Here is a 26,173-nt window from a genome sequence, read left to right on the forward strand (position 1 = left end):
AGAGTTGTTCGAAGTGCTCAGTCCATCGTTTGAGCTAATCTGTCAATAACTGACCTGCTCGGTCTTTCAGTGGCATTCTTTCATTAGTCCTTGCACCACCGAGGCGGCGAGAAATGTCATAAAGAAATAGGATCCCCATTGACGGTGGCTCTTTCTCCCTCTTCGGCTAAGGAGTTTGTCCAGGCTATCTTGTCTCGTCTACAAGCTCGTTTAGCTGCATTTTCCAGCTCCGCATATCGTAAGCGGGCGGCTGCTTTGACTGAACCAGTACATGCCTGCTCAATTCCGACTTTCGCCTTGCTTCGATCATCGACCATCCTCCGAGTTTCATCCGACATCCATTCACTTCTTCTTCCACAAACTTTACCGAGAGTACCATGGCTCGGCGTGACAAAGGCATTCTTGATGCAACACCATTGTTCTTCGACTGTTCCGTCAGTCGGCAATTCCGAGGCTCGGGACTCTAGCTGTTCAACGTATGCCCTTTTCACCTCTGGATTCTCCAACCGGCGGACGTCGTATCGACACCCGACTTTCTCCTCGCGCTGTTGGACACGCGCAACTCTCAGTCGTATCTCGCCAAGAACGAGGTGATGGTCAGATGCAATGTCTGCGCTTAGTTTGTTGCGGACATCAAGTAGGCTCGTTCTCCATTTTCGGCTGATGCAGATGTGCACACTTAATCTTTTCTCCTGTGGTCGGGACGATTTTGTCCTGTATTTTCAACAGCTGAAATTACAGGACAACTTCGGAACAGAAAAACAGCTCAGGAAAACAACTGTCAAGTGCACCTGTAGGTTCGAATCAGTTTTCTCCTGTAATTTGCAGGGAGCTCCGTAGTATTCCTGTGGGTTCAAAATGGCTTCCCTACGATATTTACATGGAATTCAGATATTTTAACACCAAGACTAACAATCTTTTTTAATTGTTATTAAAATTTATTCATCATTCATTCACAATTCTAAATGTTCCTATCTCATATATAATATAACATAAAACTCCTCTGCTGCGTTTCCTGGTGGTAGGTTAATTTTTGTTGAGTTCGCCTGAAAACAAAGAACAGTAAAATCTTAGTTTTCAGTAAAGTATAAATTTATTTAAAATACTAACCTGTCCAGCACCATAACTCGCTGCTGATTCCAGGGGATTTCATTTTTAATCAGTTCCTCAGATGGCCTTATTTTATGGATTAGATCTCCAGCGGCTTATCGCTATCACCGGCAATCAACAGCCCCAGCAGTCAGCGGGGCTTTATAGATATCTGCAAAAAAGGCTGCGACGGCTAATTCTTTGACCTGTGTTGATTCCTACCGCCAGCAACTCCCGCTAACGACTGTTAATTTACTTTAAAAGGGAAATTCTCCGGAACATAACGCGTATGATAAAAAAGGATGAACTTTTAAAAAACGAGACAGAAAACTTTTGACAGCTGCATAGATTTCCAGTGATACAGGACAATTGTTAGAGTGCCTGTGCATTCGTGAAAATTATGTCCCGGGTTTCAGGAGAAATTAAGCGTCCCGAGATTCGGGAGGGTTCCCATACGAAATTCGAATAAATTTAGCTATTTCCCTATGATTCGGAGAGTCATTATCCCGAAGAGAAAATTTGCAATCTTAGTGTGTGGTCAATTTGATATTCTGTTCGGCCATCTCGGGATACCCAAGTGACCTTATGTGCTGGTCGATGGAGGAAGAGCGATCCACCGATCACCATGTTGTTGTTGCCACAAAATTCTACAAACAGCTCTCCGTGTTCGCTTATCTGTCCTAGGCCATGACGCCCCATGATGCGCTCAAGATCCTGTTTGTCGGAGCCAATCTTTGCGTTGAAGTCGCCCAAATGGATTTGAATGTCACCCTTCGGAATTTCCTCAACCACGCTGTTCGATTGACTGAAAAATTACTATTTGCTCTTTCTGCTGCTAATCGCCAACGTCAGTTGGCGCATAACACTGGACCATTGTAAGGTTTCTAACCCGTGTTCCAAATCTGGCTACGATTATTCTTTCGTTTATCGGTTCTCATCTAATGAGGGCCGAATGGGCCCGTGGGCTTAGCGTGTTCTCCTCGTATGGCAGAGTAAAGCACGACATGCCCGGATGTGTCTTGGGTCCGCCAGCGTTAGGCCAACGGACTCAGTCCCAAAATTTCAGGCTTAAGGCGGTTAGCTTCTCTAGCAAGCTTAGCACGTTTGCATTGTTGGGAAAGGGGTAAAACGTTCCAATTCGTGTCCGTGTTTTCATGCTAAAAGTCATCGCCAAAGTTCCAGATCAGTCATTTCTTTCGGGTTCCGTAACAGTTTTATAAGTTGTATAAGCAGTAGGTTGTTAGACTAAGGTTCCTATCTCGCGATGGGGCTGCCATCTTGGACTAAGCTGGCGGGAGCCGCATTTCATAAATTCAGCCGCTTGCTGCGAGACAGACGCTGTTTGAGCCGCCCCTGACGTGGAGAACAAACGCTCGGTTGTTGTTGCACGCCGCCACTGACCTAGGGAACAGACGCGTGCGGCCACCTTATCAGCCTGCATTCGACCAAAGCATCCACCTTATTATTAATGGTTCTGTATGGTTACACCTTATTCCGAAACATGATGGCCTCTTGTTACTGACGTTTCAGATCCTTTGGAAAATCATACTTGGAACGGATTTTCGTGATATTCATCTCAACAAACAATATTGATTATTCCATACAATTTTTCTATAGTAGCAATCGAGCACTTTTCAAACAAAAGGGATCATCTTTTATAAGAGTGGTTGTCAAATTGTGGGAAAATTTTCAAAATACAGCTCATTTTTAAGAAGCCTGTGTATCTGTTCAGTGATGTGTAAATTTATTTACAACTTTTTTGTTAGCTATTCTGAAAAAATGAATGTGTACTTACTTCATCCTCCGAGTTAAAAAAAAACTCATGTCAGGTTGATCAAAAACCGTCTACAAAATATCTATAGGGTTCATGTCAAATGTACACACTAATGTCATATTCGTTTTCATCCTGGTGGTGCACCGGTAGTGCACCAAGTGCTGTCAAAGCGTTTTTTTTTTTATATGAAGATGACAGCAGTTGGTGCACAACCATCTTTCCACCAGATGAAAACGAATATGGCATAAGATTGCAATTATTTCGCTCGGGATAACGACTTCACGAACCACAGGGGACATACTAAAAATTCACGAAATTCAAATGAAAACCCGACCGAAACCCGTGACGACTCGCTTTCTCTGAAATCCAGGAGAAAACGTTAATGAATGCACAGGTACTCGATCAACCGTCCGGAATTCAGGACAGTTATCACCTGTATCACCTCAAGCTCATCTGATTTCGCGCGTTTTTTGTCGATGTGTGAGTTTACAACTATCCTTTATCCTTTTCTATCGTTTGACATTGCAACGTTCACTTTAGTCAAGGTTAGTTTCGGAACTTAAGTTTAAGTTTTCGATCAAAATTGGAAAAAACACATCAATTTGCAAGTGAGTTGTAACTTTTTTTTGAAAAACCTTCATTTTAAAAATCTTTCTGTTTTGTTTTCGTCGAAAGGTTCGAGTCAAAAGTGGAGTCAACGAGAACAGTGACTTTCTTGGCGTTCAACTTGGAATATTCGGGCACCTGCAGCAAATGATTCAACGGAGGTGCAAACGGAGCAACAAATAATCATGAGAAGCACTATGCAGACAAATCATCTGGCCAACGCAAGTTTACCAGCAAGCACTCCGCAACAGGAACGGTTCAGCTTCCAGTGACAAATTTGAAAAAGGCGGCTTCCAAATCGCAAGAGGAGACGGCTTTCCGGAAACAGGTCCCATAATCCGAGTTTTCGTTATAAGTGTTCCGTGTGGAGTTTTTTTTAATGAATCTTCCAGTTTTTGTGTGGCCATGTGTGAAATTTTTTAAAATAGCTTGAAATGTTTGGAAATAAATACTATTCATTCATAGCCTGTATTGCGTTTTATTCTTTCAATTGTCTTGTACGATAACATTTTGGAAAAAAAACAGTCCCGAAAGTACAGGAACCCAATTCAGAATTTCCTATAACTCTCAGGGAGAAAGCGTTTTGAACTCACAGGACGTTTTGACAGTTGTTTTCCTGTCCTGAAATCGTCCTGTAATTTCAGCTGTTGAAAATACAGGACGAAATCGTTCCGACCACAGGAGAAAAGATTAAGTGTGTAACATTAAATGTACACACTAAGATTGCATTTATTGCGCTCGGAATAATGACTCTTTGAATCACAGGGAAGTTGGTTAATTTCGAATGAAAACCCTCCCGAATCTCGTGACACTTCACGATTCCTTAATTACGGGATGAAATTCCTACGAGTGCACAGGAAATCGAACAATCGTCCAGAAATCGGGACAGCAACCGCCTGTATCACGTAAGACCCATCTGTCATCGCGCGTTTTTTGTTGTGTTGAATCTTTCTGTCCTTTTCTATCGTGTGCTGAGTTATACAACAGTGATAATTTTATCGCTTTATTATTGATTAGATCATAGGATTAGATCCGGAAGGTTCCGGAATTCAAAAGAAACATGCTAATCGTGAAACCGACGACAAGGTCAGCATATGTGGTCTAAATTCCGATCACCAGTTGATTTAAACGGCAGACACTCCCGCAGCGGCACCTTCCATCAACACCAGCCCCAGTCGCGCCCCAGCGGCAGAAAAAAAATGAGTGTAGTGAAGTTATACACACACTTTTGGAAAATAAATTAATTAATTTTTGGAAAATTAAAAATATCGCTAGAATCAGCAGCAAGTTATGGTACAGGAGCAGGTTAGTATTTTGAATCAATTTATAATTGAATGAAAACTGAGATTTGACTGTTCTTTGTTTTCAGGTGAACCCAACAAAAAGGATTTTAACACCAGTAAACTGCAATAAAATGTGTCAATTATGAGTTAAGAATAATTTATATTATTGTTTGTTAATAAATTTAAATAATAATTTTTTTTGTTATTTTTGGGGTTAAAAAAATATCAGAATTCCATGTAAATATGGGATGGAAGCCATTCCGAGCCTACAGGGATACTTAGGAACTCCCTGAAAATCACAGGAGAAACATGTTACGAACCTACGGGTTCATTTGACAGTTGTTTTCCTGTAGTGTTTCTCTGCCCTGAAATCGTCCTGTAATTTCAGCTGTTGAAAATACAGGACGAAATCGTCCCGACCACAGGAGAAAAGATTAAGTGTGTAAAATCAAATTTTGATTTATATTAACTTTGTTTTGTTCAGTTCCTCACTATGAATCACACACATATATGAAAAATCAAAATAATAGCCTATTTGATAGAATGTGATTAGAAATATACTCACTGACTGTTTCTCAGGCACAATCGCACAGATTTGAGAAAAAATCGACGCGAAATTGTGAACAAAAATCTCTAATGTGTGTCCAACAGACCTCTTGTATGCACGTGTAGGAAAAACCCTAGTGCGATTTTGTTGGTTTTTTTAAGAAAAAGTTTGCCCCCATGCCAGTGGAGAAAACGAAAACGCTATTAAAAGAACAAATTTTGTTCTTTTGCTGGCAACCCTGAAGTTCCAAAGTTCAGGACGATGAACACCGCAAGGGAACGCCTCCGCAAAGAAACCCAAAACAACATCTGACAGCTTCCTGTCAAACACCAAGCAGGAAAAAAGAGCGACCGAATTTTTCCTGCAGTCTTCAGGTGGCCACCGCGAATTTTCGGGAATATTTTCCCCTTTTGCGCTTGAAATCAGATACAAAGGTACGTGTCCAGTGACGGTCAACGGGTGACCAATCACTCCAGTGCAAGAAAAACGGATATAAATTGTCCCGGAGGCCGAACCGAAAATAATGGGACTGCTCGAGCAGCTGCAGGACCAGGGCTGGTAAGAGCAAAAGTATTGATTTTCCCTGTTTTCGCACACCCTCTTGGTGTGCGTTGAGTGCAATAGCCTTTTGGGAGATTAGTTTTTGGAAATTTTTATACACTGTTCAGATGGGCAAAAATACCACTTTTCTCATACGTTTGCATTTTACGATTTGGCAGGCATCTTCTCCCAGCCGGAATAGAGAAACTGCTGGAGGGAACTTCAGGTATCATCGATGTAAAACAAACCGTAAAATTGGCTTTGGATGTAAGTATTTCCGGATGACTTGATATGGTTAAACGTTTCTTTTATGGGTATTTATATTCATAGAAATTTTATTGCTGTACATTTATTTTCATCATAAATTAAATAATCATTTTTAACAAAAAGTATGCAATTCACTTAATGTAGATGTGAACTTTTTTTAATATACTAATCAGGTATTTATGATAAAATAATTGCTTCTGAATAACCAATTTCATGATGTCATCTACAACTATGTAAATACTTCATCGAATTGCAATCAAAGTTATATTTATAAGTTATAAATAGAAAATAAAATGTACCTTGAAAACTGCAGTCTATCAACCCATAACCTACGATTCTTATTTATCTATTTGCTTATAGGCTGACTTGCGTGAGATTGGTGGCGGTGCGCTGAGTTCGATCTCCTCAAGGGGGAACAAAACTGAATCCATCGACGGAAATATAGTGGTTCAGATTCTCAAGATACGTAATGTGTCTGCTCCGAAAGCCAACGAAGAGTCGAAAGCAGCCCCGCGATTGCTCAAGCTAACACTAACTGATGGACAGACGCAGTATTCAGCTCTAGAAGGTGAACATGTGCCATCCATCAGTTTGGATACTCCGCCGGGGACAAAGATTTTGTTGAAAAATGGACCGATTCGTATTACTCAGGGTTTACTGATTCTGAATGCCAACAATGTTACGGTCCTGGGAGGAAAGGTTCCTGTTTTGCTGGAAAAATGGGAACTCAATAGAACGATGGCCAAATATGCCAAAGGCGGTCGAATGCATTTGAGTTCATCAGGTCCACCGCCATGGATTGCTTTTGGTCAAAAGATTCAACAAAATGTGCCACAGGACAAAAATTTTAAGAGTTTGCAGGCCAAGGAAAAGGATGAATCAAAGGAAAACGCAGAATTTACTGCATTACGAAATGACGCAATAGCCGAAGCCAATAAACTAGGCACCAAAAAAACTTTCGGCGGAGGTGCTAAACAAATGGTGGATGCAAACGTTCAGAAGATCATGGATAAAGGATTTTCGGAAGATCAAGCGAATCATGCTTTGAAGTTAACTCGAAACAACGTCAATCGAGCGTTAAGCAATCTCCAACGGATAGAAGAGAGAAAACAGGTCCAGAATGACATTCGAACCGGAAGAACGGAACCACCCGTTAAACCAGGCAAACGAGGCCCGATTGCCAAACGCGATTCTGAATCAGAATCATCGTCGAAGCCATCGGCTAAAGTTTCACTTTTTGATTTCCTGGAAGATATCCTTCCTGAGAGTGATGCCACTAATAAAAAGAGTTCGAGTAAAGAATCTACACCTTTCAATAAATCATTGGCTAATGAAGGCTATGGTGATTCAAATGCAAATACAATCAATAGGACATCTCATTCTGCCAGCAATAATAATGTTAGCCAATATCCGTCGAGCTCAACCTCGCATTACAATAATCCAAGTAAAGGATATCAACAGCAACGCTTTGAAAACAATATCTCTAGCAGTTTTGCAAACAGGAATGTCAACCCTACGAATAGTGGTCGTCCACATCATCAACAGCCCCAATCTCACAACACGAACGCCAATTCTTCTACTGGTTACAAACAGTCGTCCGACTACAATAACAGCCGATACCGGGGACCGCCTTCAAATAACTATCCAAACGAAGCGCACCCTAGAAGTAGGCAAGAATCTAAACACAATACGCATTCTTCGTACAATGCCCATCAACAACAGCCAACTCAGTATAGAAATGAAAATTTCAATAATTCTGGACCCCAAGGAAAATATAACTCTACTTCACATGGTGGTGGTGGAAAAGGTCAGCAATCAGGTTATAATTACGGTCACACGGAAAACCGAACCTCCCAAAACTACAACGGTCAAGCTGATACGAGAAAAAATACAAATGCCTCGAACTCGACCCATTTCTCTCAGCAACAGCAGCAGCACAATTCGCAACAGGGTCCCCCTCATAACACGAGCTACGCCACCAGTTCTGGTAAACCGATTCAAGGTTACAATGCAGGTCAACACCAGAATTCGCACCCCAGCAGTTCTTCCAACCACTATGCACCGCAAAATGCAACGGGCAACGGCTCCGGTGGTTACAATAACCCTAACACTGGTCCTAGTTCCAAGGTTAGTATTGAACTTGTACCTTTAGTAAATCTATCACAAAAACGAAAAACACTGAATCTTTGCAAACGTTTACAATCCATGTTTAATTTCAGACCCAAAAGAACCCAAGATACTCCAAAGAGGAAGCCCAATATTCTTCACAACCTGTCAATTCTGCACCACCACCGCAGCAGGGAAGGAAACCACCTCCACCCAAGAGTCACATAGCATCGCAGCCGACGAATGTTGGTTGTCCTCAAACTAACAACAATGGATCTTCCCCATACCAGGTAGCCAATAAGATAAGTCAACTGACCGATGCCGCCGCCAACATGCAGATCGGGGGAAAACAGTTCAACAACGCGACCGCACATATGATGAATGTTGCAAAGCCTCCTAATCCAGGCACAATCGCAATCTCGACAGTTCCCCAAGCCGTGACGCCCATAGCAGCGGCCCCTACAGCATCGCCAGTTGTACCAAAGAACTTCATTCAACTACCCAACGGGTACAGCTACAATCCGTATCAAATTATGGGTTTTCAGAATAAGCAAACAAATGAATTTGCTCTGAACGTTTTAAAGAGTCAACAGTTCGATGCCCTTCAAACGGCACACATGACTGGAGCCACGGTACAGACGGGTTCGATTGCTGGTGTCGCTATGCCACCGGGTGCAACGGTCGTTTCGTCTGTTCTGGCTGCAGCTCCCTCTGGGCCTACCCATTCTATGGCACCACCGGCAACATCTATGGGCATCCCTAACTGGAAAGTAGGGGACCGATGTCTTGCTAAATACTGGGAAGATGGAGGGGTATGTGATCGTTTATAGCATTTTGTCTAATTCTTTACTAAACATTGAAACTTTACAGTTCTACAATGCAGAAATTACCGGAATCTCAGAGAATACTTTCGTAGTGTGCTTCCTTGAGTATGGCAACTATGAGGAAGTTCTCAAAACCGACTGCATCCCACTGACACAGCCTGGCGTGCAGGCGGCCGTGCCCCCGCCACACGGACATCCTCCGCATCCTTCAGCGGCCATGGGTTTTCACCCGGGGGCAACGACACATCTGCCACCCGGTACGCCGCTATTGCAAGCAGCTCCAGCCGGTGCCTATCCCGGATCCAATGATGGTCAACCAGGTCAGCATTTCAGCCACGGTTACAAACCACAAGGTACCGGTCAGTATACAATGCATCTCAATCATCCAGCCCACCATCAGTCCCAGCAACGGCCTTCCAAATTTCGGGAACAACGACCCATGTACGTTCCACCAGCACAGCGCAAGTAGCCACTATTTATAGGGAATCAAATCAGTTCAACTGCAGCACGTGGGACCCGCCCAGACTGGTCTTACCGAGCACATTGTGTATTCAGAATTTAGGAAATAAAACTCTACAAAAGTCGCCATCACCCTTTGGAAACATTGAATATCGTCTATAGTAAGAAATCGCTTTTCATGTAAGTTTCTGTACTACGACTTGTTGTTGTGTCCAAAATGTAACATAATTGGATGAGAAAGGCTAAAATTTATACTTATTCAAAAAAACATATTTTCGTACTGATTTTTCTGTTTTGTAAAATAAAAATTGTTGAAAATTTGAACCGAAATATAAGACATGACTACAAAAAAAAATGAAGATAAAAAAAATACGTTTTCAATGTTCGGATTGATATCGTTTTTGCATGAAAGATTGCTCTTTGACACAGTTAGTGAGTAGTATACACAAAAAAATGTACACTGAAAATCGGCAGATGATTTCCGCAATGCTTGTTGCATTGAATAATCAGCAAACCCAATATGATGTCAGAATAATTGGAATTTTGTGATCACAATACATATAAAACATTTACCAATTATGTTATATTTAATATATTCAAATAAATCTTTTGACTCAAATACGCGACCACTTTTTGAATGAGAAATTATGGTCAATTGGATTGACATCATACGGGCAAGAACATTTTAGGATTTCCAACTTGAAAACTTTAGGCGCCACGCCTTTTGAGCTGCATCATACATGCATGTAATTTAAGGCTTTGCTTTCAGATCTTATGTACTAATATGTCTTCAATAAGAACGTATTAATTTGAAAGTAGGAAGGTTTGTTGGATTTAAACACACAAAAAAAAAACGATTCGATTGTCTTAAGGATCTCAGGCAGTAAAATGGGTATCGCCTTCGTCAACTATGGAATAAAAAGACGTTCGAATTTGACTTTTTGAACAAAACTTGGAAAAAATCACAGGGAGGAATTCGTCCTTTTTGTGCTTCTCACTGTGAATAAAACTAGATCTATCCCCGTGATCCTGCCTGAAACAAAACAAGCCTCTTAAGAATGGTGTCAACGTGGTTCACTGAGGTGTTATAATAAACGTGTTCCCTTTCCCTGCCGCATCAAATCAGTGGTAAAGACACTGAATTCAAATTTTTGAAGCATTGTATGTATGCGCGTATGTAACAAAGTTTGCCCTTCTACACATGTTTCAAGATCTGAGCAACTTGCCCAAAGCATTTTTTACTAAATTTGATGTGGTGTGGAGCGTATTTATCAGTCTACTCGATACCAAATAGAGCTATTTTTTAACAGACTAAATGCTCCAACTGCTCCAACCAAGACTGAATTTTGAGAACATATCAAGTATTGAGTAATTGGTTTTGGAAGACTTACCGTGATACCTGGAAGATAAAAGAAGAAAAGAAAACCAATCATCAATAAGTATAATGGTTAAGTAACAAAATTAAATGTACCTTTGATTGGACTATCTCTGTTTAAATCAAGACTTTCTTTTCTTCGTTCCGTGGATCACAACACAATGCTTGATTATCGGTATTATATATTTGCTGAAAAACACTACTTTATCAGATTCAACTCACTGAACACAGCGCGTATTACCACGGAAGGAATTCCGAATTCTTCCAATTCCATAATTTGTATTTTCAAGTTTGATTCCTGGTTGTTGAGTACAAGCTACAAAAAAAAAAAACAAGAAATTAAGGTTTGGAGTGTGGTGGTTGGTGAACAAAACATGCATACCTTTTTCAATTTTTCCTTCTGACTACCTTCGGCGAATGCTACCAAGATAGCTGCCATGTTAACACGATTAGCGTTGATGCAAACTTCGGCGATGTCTTGTAGATTGAGCGACGTAGAAATTGGACATTTCTGAAGCAAAATCAACGATTTGGCCAAAAGTGAGTTTTCCTCGAAAGACTGCACCCGACTGGCGTTACGGAATGGAGCTTTGATAACCGCTTCCCATGCCATTTGGCAGCCTTCCAAGTTGCTCAATTGCTCCCGTGCTGAAACGATATCCAACAGCATGGTCAGCTGACTTATCATGTTTGTTCGGGCCATTTGTTTTAGAACACCATTCCAAATTTGCGGTACGTAAATTTCGAAGCCCAAACAAATGTACGCAATAACTTCCAATCCTTTTGAATTGGTGGCATGAGATTGCCAGAGCCGTTTCAGCAAACCCATCTTTTCTGTTTCCTCGAATTTACTAACGGTGAGGTTGCTAAATCCGAGTGATTTCATTAGGTAGATGCATTTCAGAACAATGTAGTGGCTGGGGTTGAATACATCAACGTAAGACATGCAGTGTTCGTCAATTAATTTACTGAAGCAATCGTAAATTTGCAACTGCTTCTTGGCATCTTGGCCACTGTCTCCGTTGCATAGTTGAGTGATCAAAAACTGTACACTCTTTTCTTTGTTCCAACTTTTGAGTATGTAATGGGCTCTAGCCACGTACTCGTCCGCCGAGGTGGCCAAATCGGAGTCTTCCACCGACATGTTGTGATCTTCGTAGATAGTTTCCTCCATGTTTCCGTTGGAGTCGTTACTAGAACCGAAGATTGACAACCATTTTTGGATCAAACTAACCTGGATAGCATCTATATCCAACTGGTAGAGTTTAGCAATCTCGCAAACCAACCCATTGATATCCACTTTCTGTTGCCAAGTTTCACTGTATAAAGCGTTGATAAGTTCCCGAGGATTTTTAATTTGAGCGAAAATCTTATCGTCATTGATGCCGTACTGCAGTAACAGATGTTGGGTCTTATAAATTGGATATTTACGGATAATCTTCTCCGTTTTATCTTTTGCGTCGGCATTCGACGAAAACTCCCCTTCATGCTTGATGGCAAATTTGTAGCACTCATAAGCTGCCTCCACTTGATCTGCTCCCTCTGGCGCATTGTTAGTCACATAATAGAGGATGAAAAGTTTCGATGACAGGTCCGACACACATTCAACCACGCGAATAATCTGATAAATATGGGAAAATAAATTTTAAAAAGGGAATTTATAAAAGCTAAAAACACTTACCGATTGTAAAAAGGCATTATTCACCGGCTGCAGATGCCATGTGGTCGAAGGGGATTGCTCCTCAACTTGTATTTTATATTCAGAGATCGAATTGATGACTGCCGATTTACAGAAGTAATCCTGAAGTTCTTGAGGATCCATACTTTCCAGCGGAGCTTTCAACTGAGCTAGCAATAATATTTTCTTGCAATTGTCAATAGAAATTTCGTCTTTCAACAAACTTTTCAGTGGGTGTCTGATAAGCAACAGGAAGGGTAAACGGTATTTGGCTATCTTGGGAAGCATTCCTCCATCAGGTTGCAGTTTAAGCCAAGCGTCCAGTTCGATCTGACCAGCACGGTGATTTCTCTTCACTGTGAGCCCATCTCGCAGGTAGACCAGAATTCGCTTCCAAATTTTCATATCTTCTTCCAGGTGGTTGATCTGGGAGAAAATTTCCAACACGCACAAATACATTTCGTAAAAGTAAAAGTTCATTTCTTCTAGGTAGTTCTTCAATTTTGTACTCAACAAAACGTGATTGGTGATCTCGTTGATGTACGGTTGACACTGCTTTAAGATGTCGTCGGTTGACGTTTTGATAGTAACGGTTTCTTTACCAAAGTTGTTTGTTTCAATGTCGAAATCCAGCTCGTGCATGCTGAGTATAGTAATTACTTGCGAGATCAGCACCTGCTGATAATCCCAGGAGAAGTTTTCGCTCATCTTCCGCAACAATTCGACACTCAAAACTCTGCTCTTCATCTCCTTCGTCAAGTCAGTTATATTGTGGAAGGGAAGAGATTTTTTAGCCTTAAGCGTAGGATCCAGTTTACACAACTCATAGAAAAAGCTGAACCTCATTCGGTGACCCCGCTCTTCCACGGCTCGTTCCATTTCGCCTATGTTGATATAGTAAAACTCTAGCAGGGTGTGGAAAGCTGCTCGTTGCGATTCGTTCGTCATGTTGAGCCGTAGATACTCCAAGCACTTGTCGTGGGAAGAGCATTGGAACAGCACGAATACGGCCACTATAGAAAAACAAAATGTACTTTAGTGTATCAAATCAAAATTAATAATGTAATGCGAAAATTGAAAAATACAACAATACTTACTATTGTAATCCGGTTCTTTCTGCGATAAGAAGAATTTGAGCGATTTTAATCTTAAGCTTTCTACAAACTCTTCCGATATAATAACGGCGGTTTCCTCCTGATAGGATAGTACTAGCTGTACCAAAGTAACTGCTGCCGGATATTTCTTATGCTTCACCAGTGTTTCCAGTGTTGATTGGAACTCAATTTTCAGGGATTCTACATTGATGGGAGCAATCAATTCGTGAATATATCTGTGTGGCGGCTCCATGTAATCCGTGAAAAAGCTTCCGATTACTACCTGTAGAGCTAGTCCCAAACATTTGATGATGGTCTCCTGATCATCTAAATTTTTCGTAGCTTCCATGGCGTCATCATTAGAGTGGACAACGTCAAACGTCGATAGGGAGTCTCGTTTGAAACTTGTTCTCGTTGACAAGGCCTTACCCGCCATTGTTTCGTTCATGCTTTTGAAAACTCTATCAGGAATTGTGCAGCGTTTGCTGTATTCTTTCAATACGTCAACATCGTAGTAGTGGCTTCCAACTTGTACCCAACGTAACAATTCCAATTTTGCGATAACATTAAAAGTTGATTCATTGTGGCAAATGCGAAGCATTCGTTCCGCCAGAGGATATGCTAGTGGATCTTGTTCCCAACTTGTGTTGGTGTCATCAAAATATCTCATTTGTTGAACTAATAGTAACGCAACAAGCCGCAATATGTTGTCGTGGGTTTCGCCATTTAAATCCATCATTTCTATTACCTTAGCCAACACAGTACAGCTCACGTGAACATTGCCGATAAGCTTAAGTACTTCGTAAAGTCCGTCTAGTAGATCGAACATCAACGCCTGCGTTAGCCGTTGCAATCCTCCCAAGAGTGTTGCGACAAATTTCGTTTGGTCATCTTTAATTCTGAACAACAGATTGTTGATTCCTTCATCGAGTAAAAGGAGTCGATCTGCATCATTCGAAAGTTGATCACGAGAAACATCGAGTTGGAATTCTTTGCGCAAACTCATAATATTGAGCATTTCTTGAATTTCAAACTGCCCAACCACCGAACAACGTGGCTTAAGCAATTTTAGCAACTCTGTGTAATTTTCTATGAACTCATCGTCTTTGGGGCCTCCGTCGAGCATTTGCTGTCAAAGAAAGAGTCAATTAAAACCTAGCATAAATCGCAAATGTTAACAACAAAAAAATCTTACCAAAATAATCTCCAAAACTGAACGACAACAGTCCAACTTTCGCTGATCGGGTAGCCCATCTACGTAGCGGATAGCTTGCACATATTCTCCGTACTCCGCCAGCCTTAACATTACATTCAGATCCACAGAGTATGCTATCTCCGGGGTCGAATCCGTAAGTTGTTTGATGTCATTTAGCATATCCGGGTTTCGTACCTTTAGCACTCGATTGGCTAACATGCGTAATGACTCTTGGTTCTTTGCCGGCCAGCCATACTTGACTTTAATAATCTTAACCACTTGATTGCGCTGTTCAATAAGAATTTGTTCAGCGGTGGGATGATCTGAATTGGCGTATTTGACCAGAGGAGTGATAACTGCCGACCACGGAACAGGGGATGCAATTAAAATATCTAAGATACAGTTCAACTTGCGATCTTCATTATGGATCACATCAACCAATATAATGCAACGTTCCTCCCAGTAGCTGATGTTTTGGTTTGAAATCAAAAACTGGACATATTGGATAATGGTGTCCTGAAATTCGGACTCCTTCCCAATAAACATTGGATACAGAAATTCGGTTATCATTCGCTTCAGATTTGACAATTGAACAATTTGAAGCAAGCGAAATGCTCTATGATTTCTGGTTTCCTGTAGAAAACTTTCGATGTTGGCGTTAAGGCTAAATTTTTCCTTCAACAGCGTCAAATCCCTGAGAGCATCTCTCAGACGTTCCATGTGTTCCATGTTAGACTCATATTGTAGCCGCATATCCATAATGGGGAACTTGATGTCCTTGAAGATACCGATAACATCATTGATGAAAGTAAGCCCAACATTAGGCCAAAAAGGGGCAAACTGTAAAGACTTCGTTTTACCGATCACGAACGTTGTCAAAATCCGCATCATCTGAGGCAGGTGTTGGAGGATCGGGGGTACGAAATGCATCAGCCATTGGATCAGTTGAAGCGGTGGAGTTCCTTCGGGTATCGATTTCAAAAGGCTTGTTATTTTCAGAGCATCCATGTGCAAGATAATCGAAGAGATGTGCCTGGACCAGATGAGGCAGGCCGCCGGCATATCGGTCTTGAACAGCTCAATACAATGTTGGGTTAGGTTCTGGTGGTACAGGAATATTTGCCAGTCAGCATCGATTTCGTATGGATCGATCAGTTTCAATGTATCCAAACGCAGCAATTGTTCGTTGATTTCCAATGCTTCTGGTGATGGTTTCTGGCAAATTTAATCAAAGGAATGGTTACAAATTGAATTTGTAAGCAATTATATAGCAATTAGTCATTAGTCGAATGACTTATGATAAAAAAACAAAAACTGGCTACAGAAAATATAACATGTTAAATAATACATTTATTTTTGGTGATTTAAAAGTAAACAATTTAAATTAAGCTATTAAAGGTTTATAGTTATTACTGTCTAATACTTACTTTGATTTGTTCCAAAACAAATTTCAGGAAAATCCGCTTCATATTGCGCTCGGGGATTGCCGACATCCGAATAGATAAAAAGAATTCCGAATCCTTAATCATTCTTAGCACATTCATAATCCGGTCAAACATTTCCTTCAACACCTGTGGTGGAGCTTGTAAACTGGCGGCCAGGCAGGTCAGCATCAAACGCACCCGAGCTTGGTAAATTGGTTGGAGACTCAATTCAAATTGTTTGGCGAATTCCTCGGCCTCATCAAGGCGACCTCGCCGGACCAACTTATCCAAACGAAGCGAAGGTTGCGTTTCCGAGAGCATTTTCATTTCGATTTCTTGAATATGAGTCTGATTTCGAGTGTTGCCGGAAATGTAGAACATATTTACCGAACTCTTGGGCTGTTGCACCAACCAAATATGCTCGGACATGTCCAATTCATACTTACATTCCATCGCTGAAATTGTGAAGAATGCAGGTATAATTATCTCCGCATAAAGATATATTTTAATGGAGAAAACTTACTTGGATAATCAACAATTTTCATTAACCTGGTACCGTCAACATCCGCTTTAGTCAAAAGAAGCAGCTCGATTGCATCTGACGTGCATTCCAAGATAATGAAATCATCGATTTTATAAGGTACAGCAAGCATAGACGATAATTTCGTGATTTGACAAATCTCCAGCAGCTGTCCGCTATTAGTAAGCGCAACGCTGTAATACATGAGACAATGTTAAAAGACTACACCAAAATAATTGTAAATTACTTACAAGCAATGTATCAGATTGAAAACCTTCTTTATTCCATTGAATTCCGGTTTCAGAGGAATCTTTTCAAATCCCTCAGTGCGTTGAAAGTAGATCGACTCTCCGCTAGTCGAAATTATCACCGGATAAGTCGAATCGCGTCCAATGTCGTAGTGCACTTGGGGGATAAAGCTGCTAATTGGTTCACGAAGGTGCTTCTCAAAGATGCGCTCAATAACGATACATTCTTCGAACCTCATACTACTGTTTAGGTTGCTCGAATCCATCTGGCTCAAGGTTTCATTCATTTTGCCCTCGTCAAATATGATCTGGTACACCGGACCCCGGTGGCACTGCAGAAAGTACGTTCCATTGATCTGGCGAAACTCTGCGAACGTTTGCCCTTGATTGTAGTCATCCGGATGGATCGATCTTCGAGGAAAGAAGGATTCAGTTATTAAAATTGTTATCAGAAAACCTAAGTTTTTATGTCCACGGATTAATCCAGGGACTGGTAAAAATTTCTTTGTAAAAAGAGACTTCGTCCTATGTTTTGGTACACTTGTACGATGCTTGGGGCCAAATCATTAAATCAAAAATTGCAGAAGAGAATAACTATGTTGGAAGATATTTTTGGTTTAGGTAGGACTAGCCGACAAATGTGTTGTGAACATAACTGCCCATATTTGATAAACGGTCTAATATGCCATTTTTTCAAAATGGAGAAAATAGTGCCATTTGATAGCTTATACTCTATACAATATTCATACTTCATTCATTTTTAAAAAAACCTATTGGTGGAGGCATACAACCCTAAAGAAAATTTGTCTAATGTGCAATATATTTGATAAATTGTCTAATGTGCATAATGTGTTGAATCATCCTTCGCAGAAACCGGTGTCTTTGTACAGAAAGTTTTTCTAATCCCTTCTTGTTGTGATCTTGTGGCTTGATGGTTATGGGCGTAAGAAATCGCAGCAATATTTGAAAATGTATGCACATCAGGCAAATTCAGTGCTATTTGTCAATTTTTGTTCACGTTATATTTGATAAAGTGGCTACTGAGATTGAAATTATTTTTTTTTCCATTAATTCTTTATCTAAATTTGCAATTTAACTCAACCGCCTATTTCCTACACCTACAGTGATTGTTTTGCACAATAATCTACTTTATGTTGAGTATCAGGATGCAAACAAAATGTTAAAACATTTATTTTGCGTTTTTCTCGCATTGATGTTCATGGCATATTAGACCGTTTATCAAATATGGGCAGATAAGGATGAGGGTAGTTTTTATCTGATATTGATAAAAAGGTTTTTTTAATATTTTTTTCGGTAATAGAAATTTGTAATTTATTAATTATCAACTTCAACGCAGCCTGTATTAGAAGTAGATAAAAAAAAAATAGAAATACCTATATATTTTTTAAATTTGATTAATAGATAGGTAATGTACTTACAGGGTGAACAAATTTATGCCCTGAATGTGGAATCCGGTGACGGTCCCGTTGGACAGCGCACACACCACCACATCACCGCTTTCCGAAGCTACAAGGCACTCGATGTCGTGGGAAGCATCCAGGAAGATTCCATCGTTACAGTGGTTTTCGTTCTGGAACAGCACCAGGGCTTTGTCGATCGAAATGATCAGCTTCCCATTCTGCAGTATACCGGTTACCCGAGGGTTCTTGGTAACCTGACGAAAAAAATAACCAGAATAAAAAATCGGGTTAAAAAAAAAACAAACAAAAAACTTTACCTTGTTCTCGCTAGAAATCCGGAACAATCCGTTAGTGCAGAATGCACTATTCAAAGTTTCGTCTTCATCACGAGTCAACTCAAATTTGGACCACATCCTAAACACAGCACAAAAAACGTTTCCAAACAGGAAATAAGAACAGGGTTTCGAACGAAAATTTAATCACGGCGCTCAAAACTTCGTATTCCGTCGAATGACCGCTACCGTTTAATTTTCAAACTTGAAAATTGCGATGATTTGCTGAAACCGCTTCAACCCTGGCGTTTTGATTTTTGCGATGTTTTCTTCAAAGTGTGAAGCGGCCTGAATAAAACACAATTGTACACGTTACAGAAAATGTACTCATTAATTGATAATTGATAAGATTAAGAATTTTGGTGAACCTTCAGATGTTTATTTAAATCAGGTTAAACCTATAAACACGGGAAACAAATTTAAATTCTTGTGCATTATCAGATCATGATAAACTCTTTAACTGTTTTATTTTACTTCATGAATGTATTGAATAACTTGAAGGGGCAAAAAAAATTATTCATTAAGAAATTATGATCAATGTTTATCTTCACTTCGTCTAGAATTTTTTCAATAATATACAAAATATTTGAAGTGACAAAAGTAAGCCCGCATAAATCAGTATTATACAATGACTATTCCCATTATCTTCTTCCCGAGACACCCGAAAGATTTATTCTATAGTTTTGGATTATTAATGTAAGATAAGGCTTATCATTTTTCCATGAAATGGAATCGTTTGGACGCACTTTACGATACAGGTAACGGGTCGTTAAGTAGAGTAACCATTCAATTTTTTTGCTTTTTTCTATTCGATCCGAGCGAGTTGTATCATACGTGGAATCTTCACTTAATGGTTTTCTCATAAAAAAATTACGATACAATATATCGTGTCCTTTAGATACAATTATTAAAATTAAACTATTGAAATGAAAATCAGTTTTAAAATTGTTTTTATAGCATTTTATTCACATCACAGAAATAAAATTTATTTGTAATTAAAAAAAAACACTTCACACTGTAAAAAGTTACGTGGTTGTGCTTTTCCTGATAACCTTGTTAGTGCTGTTGGCCAGTCTGCACACGACCCTCGCCCCGATGGAACCGGTGGAGCCGGAGACATCCGGCTAGCTGCGACTGGAAAAAGTAATTTTCAATTAGGAAAACTAAAAAATAACCAAAAAAACAAGGTACTTACCCTCGCACAACCGGAACTGACGCCGTCGCCAACCGATCCATCGCACCGTCGGAACCGGTGCTGTTCCGTTCCGAATTCTCCCGAAACTAAACAGCGAGAAAAATTTGATATTCTGCGAAAAAAATCCAACCACGTGTGAAGTGACAGCAGAAAATTTTGGGGTGCGTTGCTAAAATAATCGAATAGTACTCATGATTATTAACTGTATCTTCCAGGCATAATTTTTTATCTTAGCGTCGCGTTGCCAAAATTACTCAATTTGTTTTTTGGAAGATTAATCTTATCTTTTAAAAATGGTTTTTACTCGTTTCTAGCAAAGACACATAAGCAGTGACCAAAAAGAAATCGTAACTATTAATGTAATCAGAACCGAATAATTCGGAAGATGCATGGTATGGTTTATAGCTATGCGGGAGTTTAAAACAATATTTACCAAACGTTTTTTTAAATTGCCCAAATTTTTTCATGAAACATATGCAAAGTCGACAATTATGACTGAAGATTCCATATTTTGCGAAATTCGCATCTGGGCAGCCGTTACCGCGCGGAATGTTAAATTTCCATGATACATATTTAAAAAAACAAAAGAAGTGCGCGCGGTGAATTTAGAAAATATGTCCATTCGAATCGATGTTTATAAATAAACTAAATCACTTTACACTTCAGTACATGATTTTAAGCGTGTACAAACCGTCTCTCTAAATTTGAAATACCCAGAGCCCGCCTACCTTTTACTCAGACGTCGCCACATGTATGAAGCAACCGACGGCTGATCTTAATGAACTCAGATATCAGCGGAAAAATTACTCATGCAGATGTCACAAAATTCGGCACGCAGAGAACTCGAGTGCTGGAAGGCGACAACTGAGTAAATGTTGATCAGTTTGTGCGAGGTGGTCAGAATTGGTTTGTTTTTCTGCGGCAAAACTAGAAAATTTACATGGTGAATATTCATTTTAAAGGTACACGCAGAGAAAACTTGGATTTTGAAACAAAATAAAACTGACTTTGATTCAAAAAGTCATTTTTTTGATTCAATCTCCTGTTTTCTTTGAATCAATGAATTATGGTTTTATTTCAAATAAATAGTTTTGTTGAGAGCATTTTGGTGGTCGGTCCCACAAAATAAAAAGATTGTTATTTGTTTTAATTTAGATTATATTGGCAACATTTTACCCCTTTAAAAAGCGTGTTACTCACAGTTCTGCCTCGTCGGACGGTTCACAATGTTGCGACATGAACACGGTGATTTCCCTCCATCCGGAACCTCGATCCACCTTGGGCGCGAAACTCGGAGCTGGCTGGCTCGCTCCTGCCGTTTCCGCTGCTGACGTCGTTGCGAAATGGCACTGCGGAGGCTGCGCCGTCGTGGATTGGCCAGATACCCAATGGCCCCGACAATTCAGGAATGACTCGCTGGCCGAATTGTTCCGGTTTCGCCGACCTAGCTTTTCCGCTTCCAGGCACTGTTGAACGGTCCATGCTCCGACTTTGACCACTGAGGAGGAACCGCATGGGCTTTTCCGGTAACGACACAGTAGACAGCCGCCTTGGCTGTTCCGGTCTCGTAGCTGCTGAACGACCCGACTGTTGATATTGCTGCCACCGGGTGCTATCCCCTTCACTTTGCCGATTCCGTTGCAAATCCACAGACCACCTGGCTGTTTCGCGTACCACCACCGAACGCGGCCGTCCTGGCTGGGCCGACGTTGATTGGACCGAACCGTACTCTTCCAAGTTCGCATCTCGACTCCCAGGGAGAAGCTTCGTGTGCACCCCGCGACTTTTTTTTTTCCCCGGAACTCCACCTGACGTCTGTCATTTTCCGCCACAGCCACTGCCAACTTTTCCGAACCGAAAATTGCCCAGTCAGGAGATTTCATCCGACAATTTGTCCGATTTCGGACGAATTTGGCTTGATCTTCGACTGAAGTTTTCCAGCCAGGGTTTTTAGTTTGTCAATCCGCTGCACGCTAGCAAAATTTTGCTGAGAAGTGGGTTTTTTATTAAAAAATGTTGCCAGTTCGCTCGTGACATATCAAATTGAGAGAGACATTATTCAATGTTAATACAAATGCAACACAACATTGCTGCTTTGGTAGAATTTTTCATGGATCACGAATAAGGATCCATGAAAAATTCCTAAAACGCCACAAGGAGTTCGAAGGAGATTGATCGACGGTTGTATCGAGCAGACCTCGATAATGTTTCACCGTGCACTGGTGAATATATCTAAAATAAACCACAAAATAATCATAATACTAAACTAGATCTTAACGCCAACGAATCTTGGCAAAATCCATACAGAAGCTTAAGCTAATCAACAAAACTATACGCCAACGAATCTTGGCAAAAGTGTCGATCTTCACCATCATATATGGCAGAAAGAAACTCCTTCGAATCCTGAAATTAACAAATATTTCAAAAGCAGCAAACGAAAATCAAGATCTATTATCATTCAATCAATAATGAAAAGATCTAACAAAGCAGAACTATTACAATTTTAATTTTAGTAATTTGTTTTATCTGGTTTGGAGTTTGAACACAGAAGATCAGGGTAAAGAGGGATTTAGTCCTCTAAACTACCAAGAGCCCGGAATAGAGGTTTTACCGCGCCTCCAGATCGCGTTCCTTTTGATTTTTTTTTCTTGGCAATCCCCTTACAATTGTGCATGATCCGTAAACATAATCGGTAGTGGTCAAAATTGGTAGAAGTCAAATCAGTGTCGACAAAATCGGTATTGTCACAATCGGGATATTCAAAATCGGTGGTGTCAAAATCGGTAGACATGATCGGGTAAGTCATAATCGGTAAAGTTGTCAAAAATCGTTTTTAGTTCGGTCTTGAATCGAATGTGAACTGCTGAGGCTAACGAATGTCCCCTGGACGGCTCTGCAGGAGTCGCTTCGCCTCGCAATGGATTGTGGTGAAAACGCATTGCGTGTTTTTGTGCCGGAGACGACCTTGTTGACTACCGTAGGTAGTGGACATAGCTGAAGGTTTACGCAAACTAGAAGTCTAGAGGTTAGAAACAAGTTTGCTTCAGATTAACATTTTCGTTGAGGTAATCAATTTATTTTGATTGTGCTAGATCGGATCACAGTAACCAGATAGATGTTGTTTACTAAACAACCAACATTCAAAGATATGTCACTAAAAACGAGCGATAATAAAATAGTCATAATAATAACAACAGTCAGAACGATCATAACATACTGTCATAAAATAAACATCAATGAACATTGACGAACTCAATCCAAAAGGTTCGTTTTAGTTGGGCGCCATTTTGTTGAGAGCATTTTGGTGGTCGGTCCCACAAAATAAAAAGATTGTTATTTGTTTTAATTTAGATTATATTGGCAACATTTTACCCCTTTAAAAAGCGTGTTACTCACAGTTCTGCCTCGTCGGACGGTTCACAATGTTGCGACATGATCACGGTGATTTCCCTCCATCCGGAACCTCGATCCACCTTGGGCGCGAAACTCGGAGCTGGCTGGCTCGCTCCTGCCGTTTCCGCTGCTGACGTCGTTGCGAAATGGCACTGCGGAGGCTGCGCCGTCGTGGATTGGCCAGATACCCAATGGCCCCGACAATTCAGGAATGACTCACTGGCCGAATTGTTCCGGTTTCGCCGACCTAGCTTTTCCGCTTCCAGGCACTGTTGAACGGTCCATGCTCCGACTTTGACCACTGAGGAGGAACCGCATGGGCTTTTCCGGTAACGACACAGTAGACAGCCGCCTTGGCTGTTCCGGTCTCGTAGCTGCTGAACGACCCGACTGTTGATATTGCTGCCACCGGGTGCTATCCCCTTCACTTTGCCGATTCCGTTGCAAATCCACAGACCACCTGGCTGTTTCGCGTACCACCACCGAACGCGGCCGTCCTGGCTGGGCCGACGTTGATTGGACCGAACCGTACTCTTCCAAGTTCGCATCTCGACTCCCAGGGAGAAGCTTCGTGTGCACCCCGCGACTTTTTTTTTTCCCCGGAACTCCACCTGACGTCTGTCATTTTCCGCCACAGCCACTGCCAACTTTTCCGAACCGAAAATTGCCCAGTCAGGAGATTTCATCCGACAATTTGTCCGATTTCGGACGAATTTGGCTTGATCTTCGACTGAAGTTTTCCAGCCAGGGTTTTTAGTTTGTCAATCCGCTGCACGCTAGCAAAATTTTGCTGAGAAGTGGGTTTTTTATTAAAAAATGTTGCCAGTTCGCTCGTGACATATCAAATTGAGAGAGACATTATTCAATGTTAATACAAATGCAACACCCAAGTAACCATAAGCACTAAAGCTTTGCATTTTTATAGCTTTACACCAGCATTCAAAGGCTAAATTACACTATATCAGCACATCAAGTGCAATTTTGCATTACAACAGCCCTTCGAGTGCTATGCTGCATCATGTTAGAATTATACCACTCTTTTAAAATGCAACTTGCATTCTATCAGCTTTGCACAATGCTTTCGAAATGCAACATTGCTCTAAATCAGAATAACAAATGCTATATTTTCTAAGCATTAAATTGGCATCACACAAGCTTGCTTTAATGCTTTTAAGCACTATGTAAGCACTACAGTGGCATTAGGCCAAAGCACATTAGCATTGATTGATGCTGAATCAATGCAAATTCAGGGCACCGGTTGCTAGAAATTTGATTCAAATAGGTCTTTTTTTTTCAAAGATTTAACGCGGACCTGATAGGTTCATAGGCAGAGTCAATGTCAAATGTCAGAGCCACATATGTCATGAGTTCGATTCCAGGTCATTTTCAGCTGAAAAATAAAAAAAATATCATGTAGAAAATTCAATCCGAGAGATCTCCTCAATATGCATAAGCGATTATAAAAATAATTACAAATTTAGTATCATGGCCGAAAAATGAACCGAACAAAAATCCAAAATATTTTTTTTTTCGCATGGTCGAACCTCATTCGAACGCCATTTGCATTTTCCCAGCATTTTGCCCGCCAACCTTGTAGCATCAACCAATGCTATAACAGTGCTTTTATAGGGTTATACCAGTTTCTGCACTAATGCAGCAGTTAATTTCGCCAAACCTGGTTCACAGAGCTAAAATGATGCACAGAATCAAGCACTACCCAAGCAACCAGAATTCCCTTAAAAAGGTTCCATAGAAGCTTAATCAGCTCTCGTTTGTGTCTGAAGAGAATGCTAATCAGCCCAAAATTTAAGTTCTTAAAGCTACTTTCAAGTTCGTTTAGGGGGCTGTAGAGAACGCTATTCAGCTTCTAAGAGAATGTCAAGAAACTTCTACGCGCCGAAAAAAAAATCCAATTGACAGATTGCTCTGACAACCACATGTCAGATTGCTAGGTTGCCGGTCTATCATAATCTATCTCATTGATTTTAATTATATTGTTTTGATTACAAAAGCTGCTTACACGCCTAGAGAATTGAACCGCTGCTCTCTAGGTTGCAATGAAACTCACCAGCCTCTCGACCAATCCAGCAATAGCTAATTGCCACTGTAATGATTAGTATTTAAACTTAATGTCATTTGAGATGATTGAGTGGGTTGGTCAATAGAAGGTACCTTATTTCGTTCAAAGGACTTTCAGTACACAATATGAATCATAACAAAAATTCGCATCATCAAAAATTTATTCGAATATCTTATTTAACATTTATAAGAAAAATTCGAAAAAATATTGAATTCCATTTGTAAATATTAGTACAGATATAAACAAAACAAATACCATGACAAGAAATTGACAGACATTTTTGACATGTCGCTTAGAATTCCCATATAGGTTCTTTAAAACACCTTCAAGTATCTTAATGGTGCGCTTTAGAATGTTACGCGAACGTTATCGACCTTCTTGAAAAATATTTTTGACATGTCGCTTAGATTTCCCATATAGGTTCTTTAAAACACCTTCAAGTATCTTAATGGTGCGTTTTGGAATGTTACGCGAACGTTATCGACCTTCTTGAAAGAAGTTCCTTTAAAAGCGCTTAGAAGTTCCGTTATCGATATTTTAACCTTTCAAAGGGCGATGGAAGTCCCTGAGTAACTTTTACGCGACAAGAGTCACCTGAAGTTCCCGTAATACATTTTTTCGGCCAAATGTGAACTTCGGAGTTCGGAGTTAAGTAAAAACGCGACTTTTGGTTGCTTGGGTATAGCTGACGCTAGAGCAGAGTTGGTGCTAGATTTTAGTGCT

General features: G+C 40.5%; 2 protein-coding genes across 2 annotated transcripts; one reads left to right on the top strand and one right to left on the bottom strand.

Annotated features, from left to right (window-relative positions):
• Positions 1–5,615: 5,615 nt before the first annotated feature.
• LOC129745248 (tudor domain-containing protein 3) lies at positions 5,616–10,114 on the top strand. Its single transcript, XM_055738197.1, has 5 exons — positions 5,616–5,857; positions 6,019–6,106; positions 6,467–8,233; positions 8,326–9,024; positions 9,083–10,114. Exons 1-5 carry the CDS (start codon positions 5,823–5,825, stop codon positions 9,503–9,505), a joined length of 3,012 nt encoding a protein of 1,003 aa, XP_055594172.1. The 5' UTR covers positions 5,616–5,822; the 3' UTR covers positions 9,506–10,114.
• Positions 10,115–11,035: 921 nt separating this feature from the next.
• Positions 11,036–19,009, bottom strand: LOC129745247 (uncharacterized). The gene is made up of 10 exons (XM_055738196.1): positions 18,768–19,009; positions 18,469–18,704; positions 17,033–17,440; positions 16,785–16,975; positions 16,265–16,716; positions 14,838–16,052; positions 13,646–14,771; positions 12,552–13,561; positions 11,253–12,491; positions 11,036–11,186 (listed from the first exon to the last, which is right to left on the bottom strand). The coding sequence occupies exons 1-10, from the start codon at positions 18,861–18,863 to the stop codon at positions 11,070–11,072; spliced, it is 6,090 nt and encodes a 2,029-aa protein (XP_055594171.1). The 5' UTR covers positions 18,864–19,009; the 3' UTR covers positions 11,036–11,069.
• Positions 19,010–26,173: the final 7,164 nt, after the last annotated feature.

Source organism: Uranotaenia lowii, chromosome 2, assembly GCF_029784155.1.
Source record: "Uranotaenia lowii strain MFRU-FL chromosome 2, ASM2978415v1, whole genome shotgun sequence".
NCBI classification, from domain to species: Eukaryota; Metazoa; Arthropoda; class Insecta; order Diptera; family Culicidae; genus Uranotaenia; species Uranotaenia lowii.

Excerpts from the sequence above, each read along its gene's own strand:
- LOC129745248 (XM_055738197.1), top strand. The coding sequence starts at position 5,823 with ATGGGACTGCTCGAGCAGCTGCAGGACCAGGGCTG. Across the intron at positions 6,107-6,466 it reads CCGTAAAATTGGCTTTGGAT|GCTGACTTGCGTGAGATTGG; the intron begins GTAAGTATTTCC and ends ATTTGCTTATAG. Across the intron at positions 8,234-8,325 it reads ACACTGGTCCTAGTTCCAAG|ACCCAAAAGAACCCAAGATA; the intron begins GTTAGTATTGAA and ends GTTTAATTTCAG.
- LOC129745247 (XM_055738196.1), bottom strand. The coding sequence starts at position 18,863 with ATGTGGTCCAAATTTGAGTTGACTCGTGATGAAGACGAAACTTTGAAT. Across the intron at positions 18,705-18,767 it reads GGATTTCTAGCGAGAACAAG|GTTACCAAGAACCCTCGGGT; the intron begins GTAAAGTTTTTT and ends TTTTTTCGTCAG. Across the intron at positions 13,562-13,645 it reads GAAAGAACCGGATTACAATA|TGGCCGTATTCGTGCTGTTC; the intron begins GTAAGTATTGTT and ends GTTTTTCTATAG.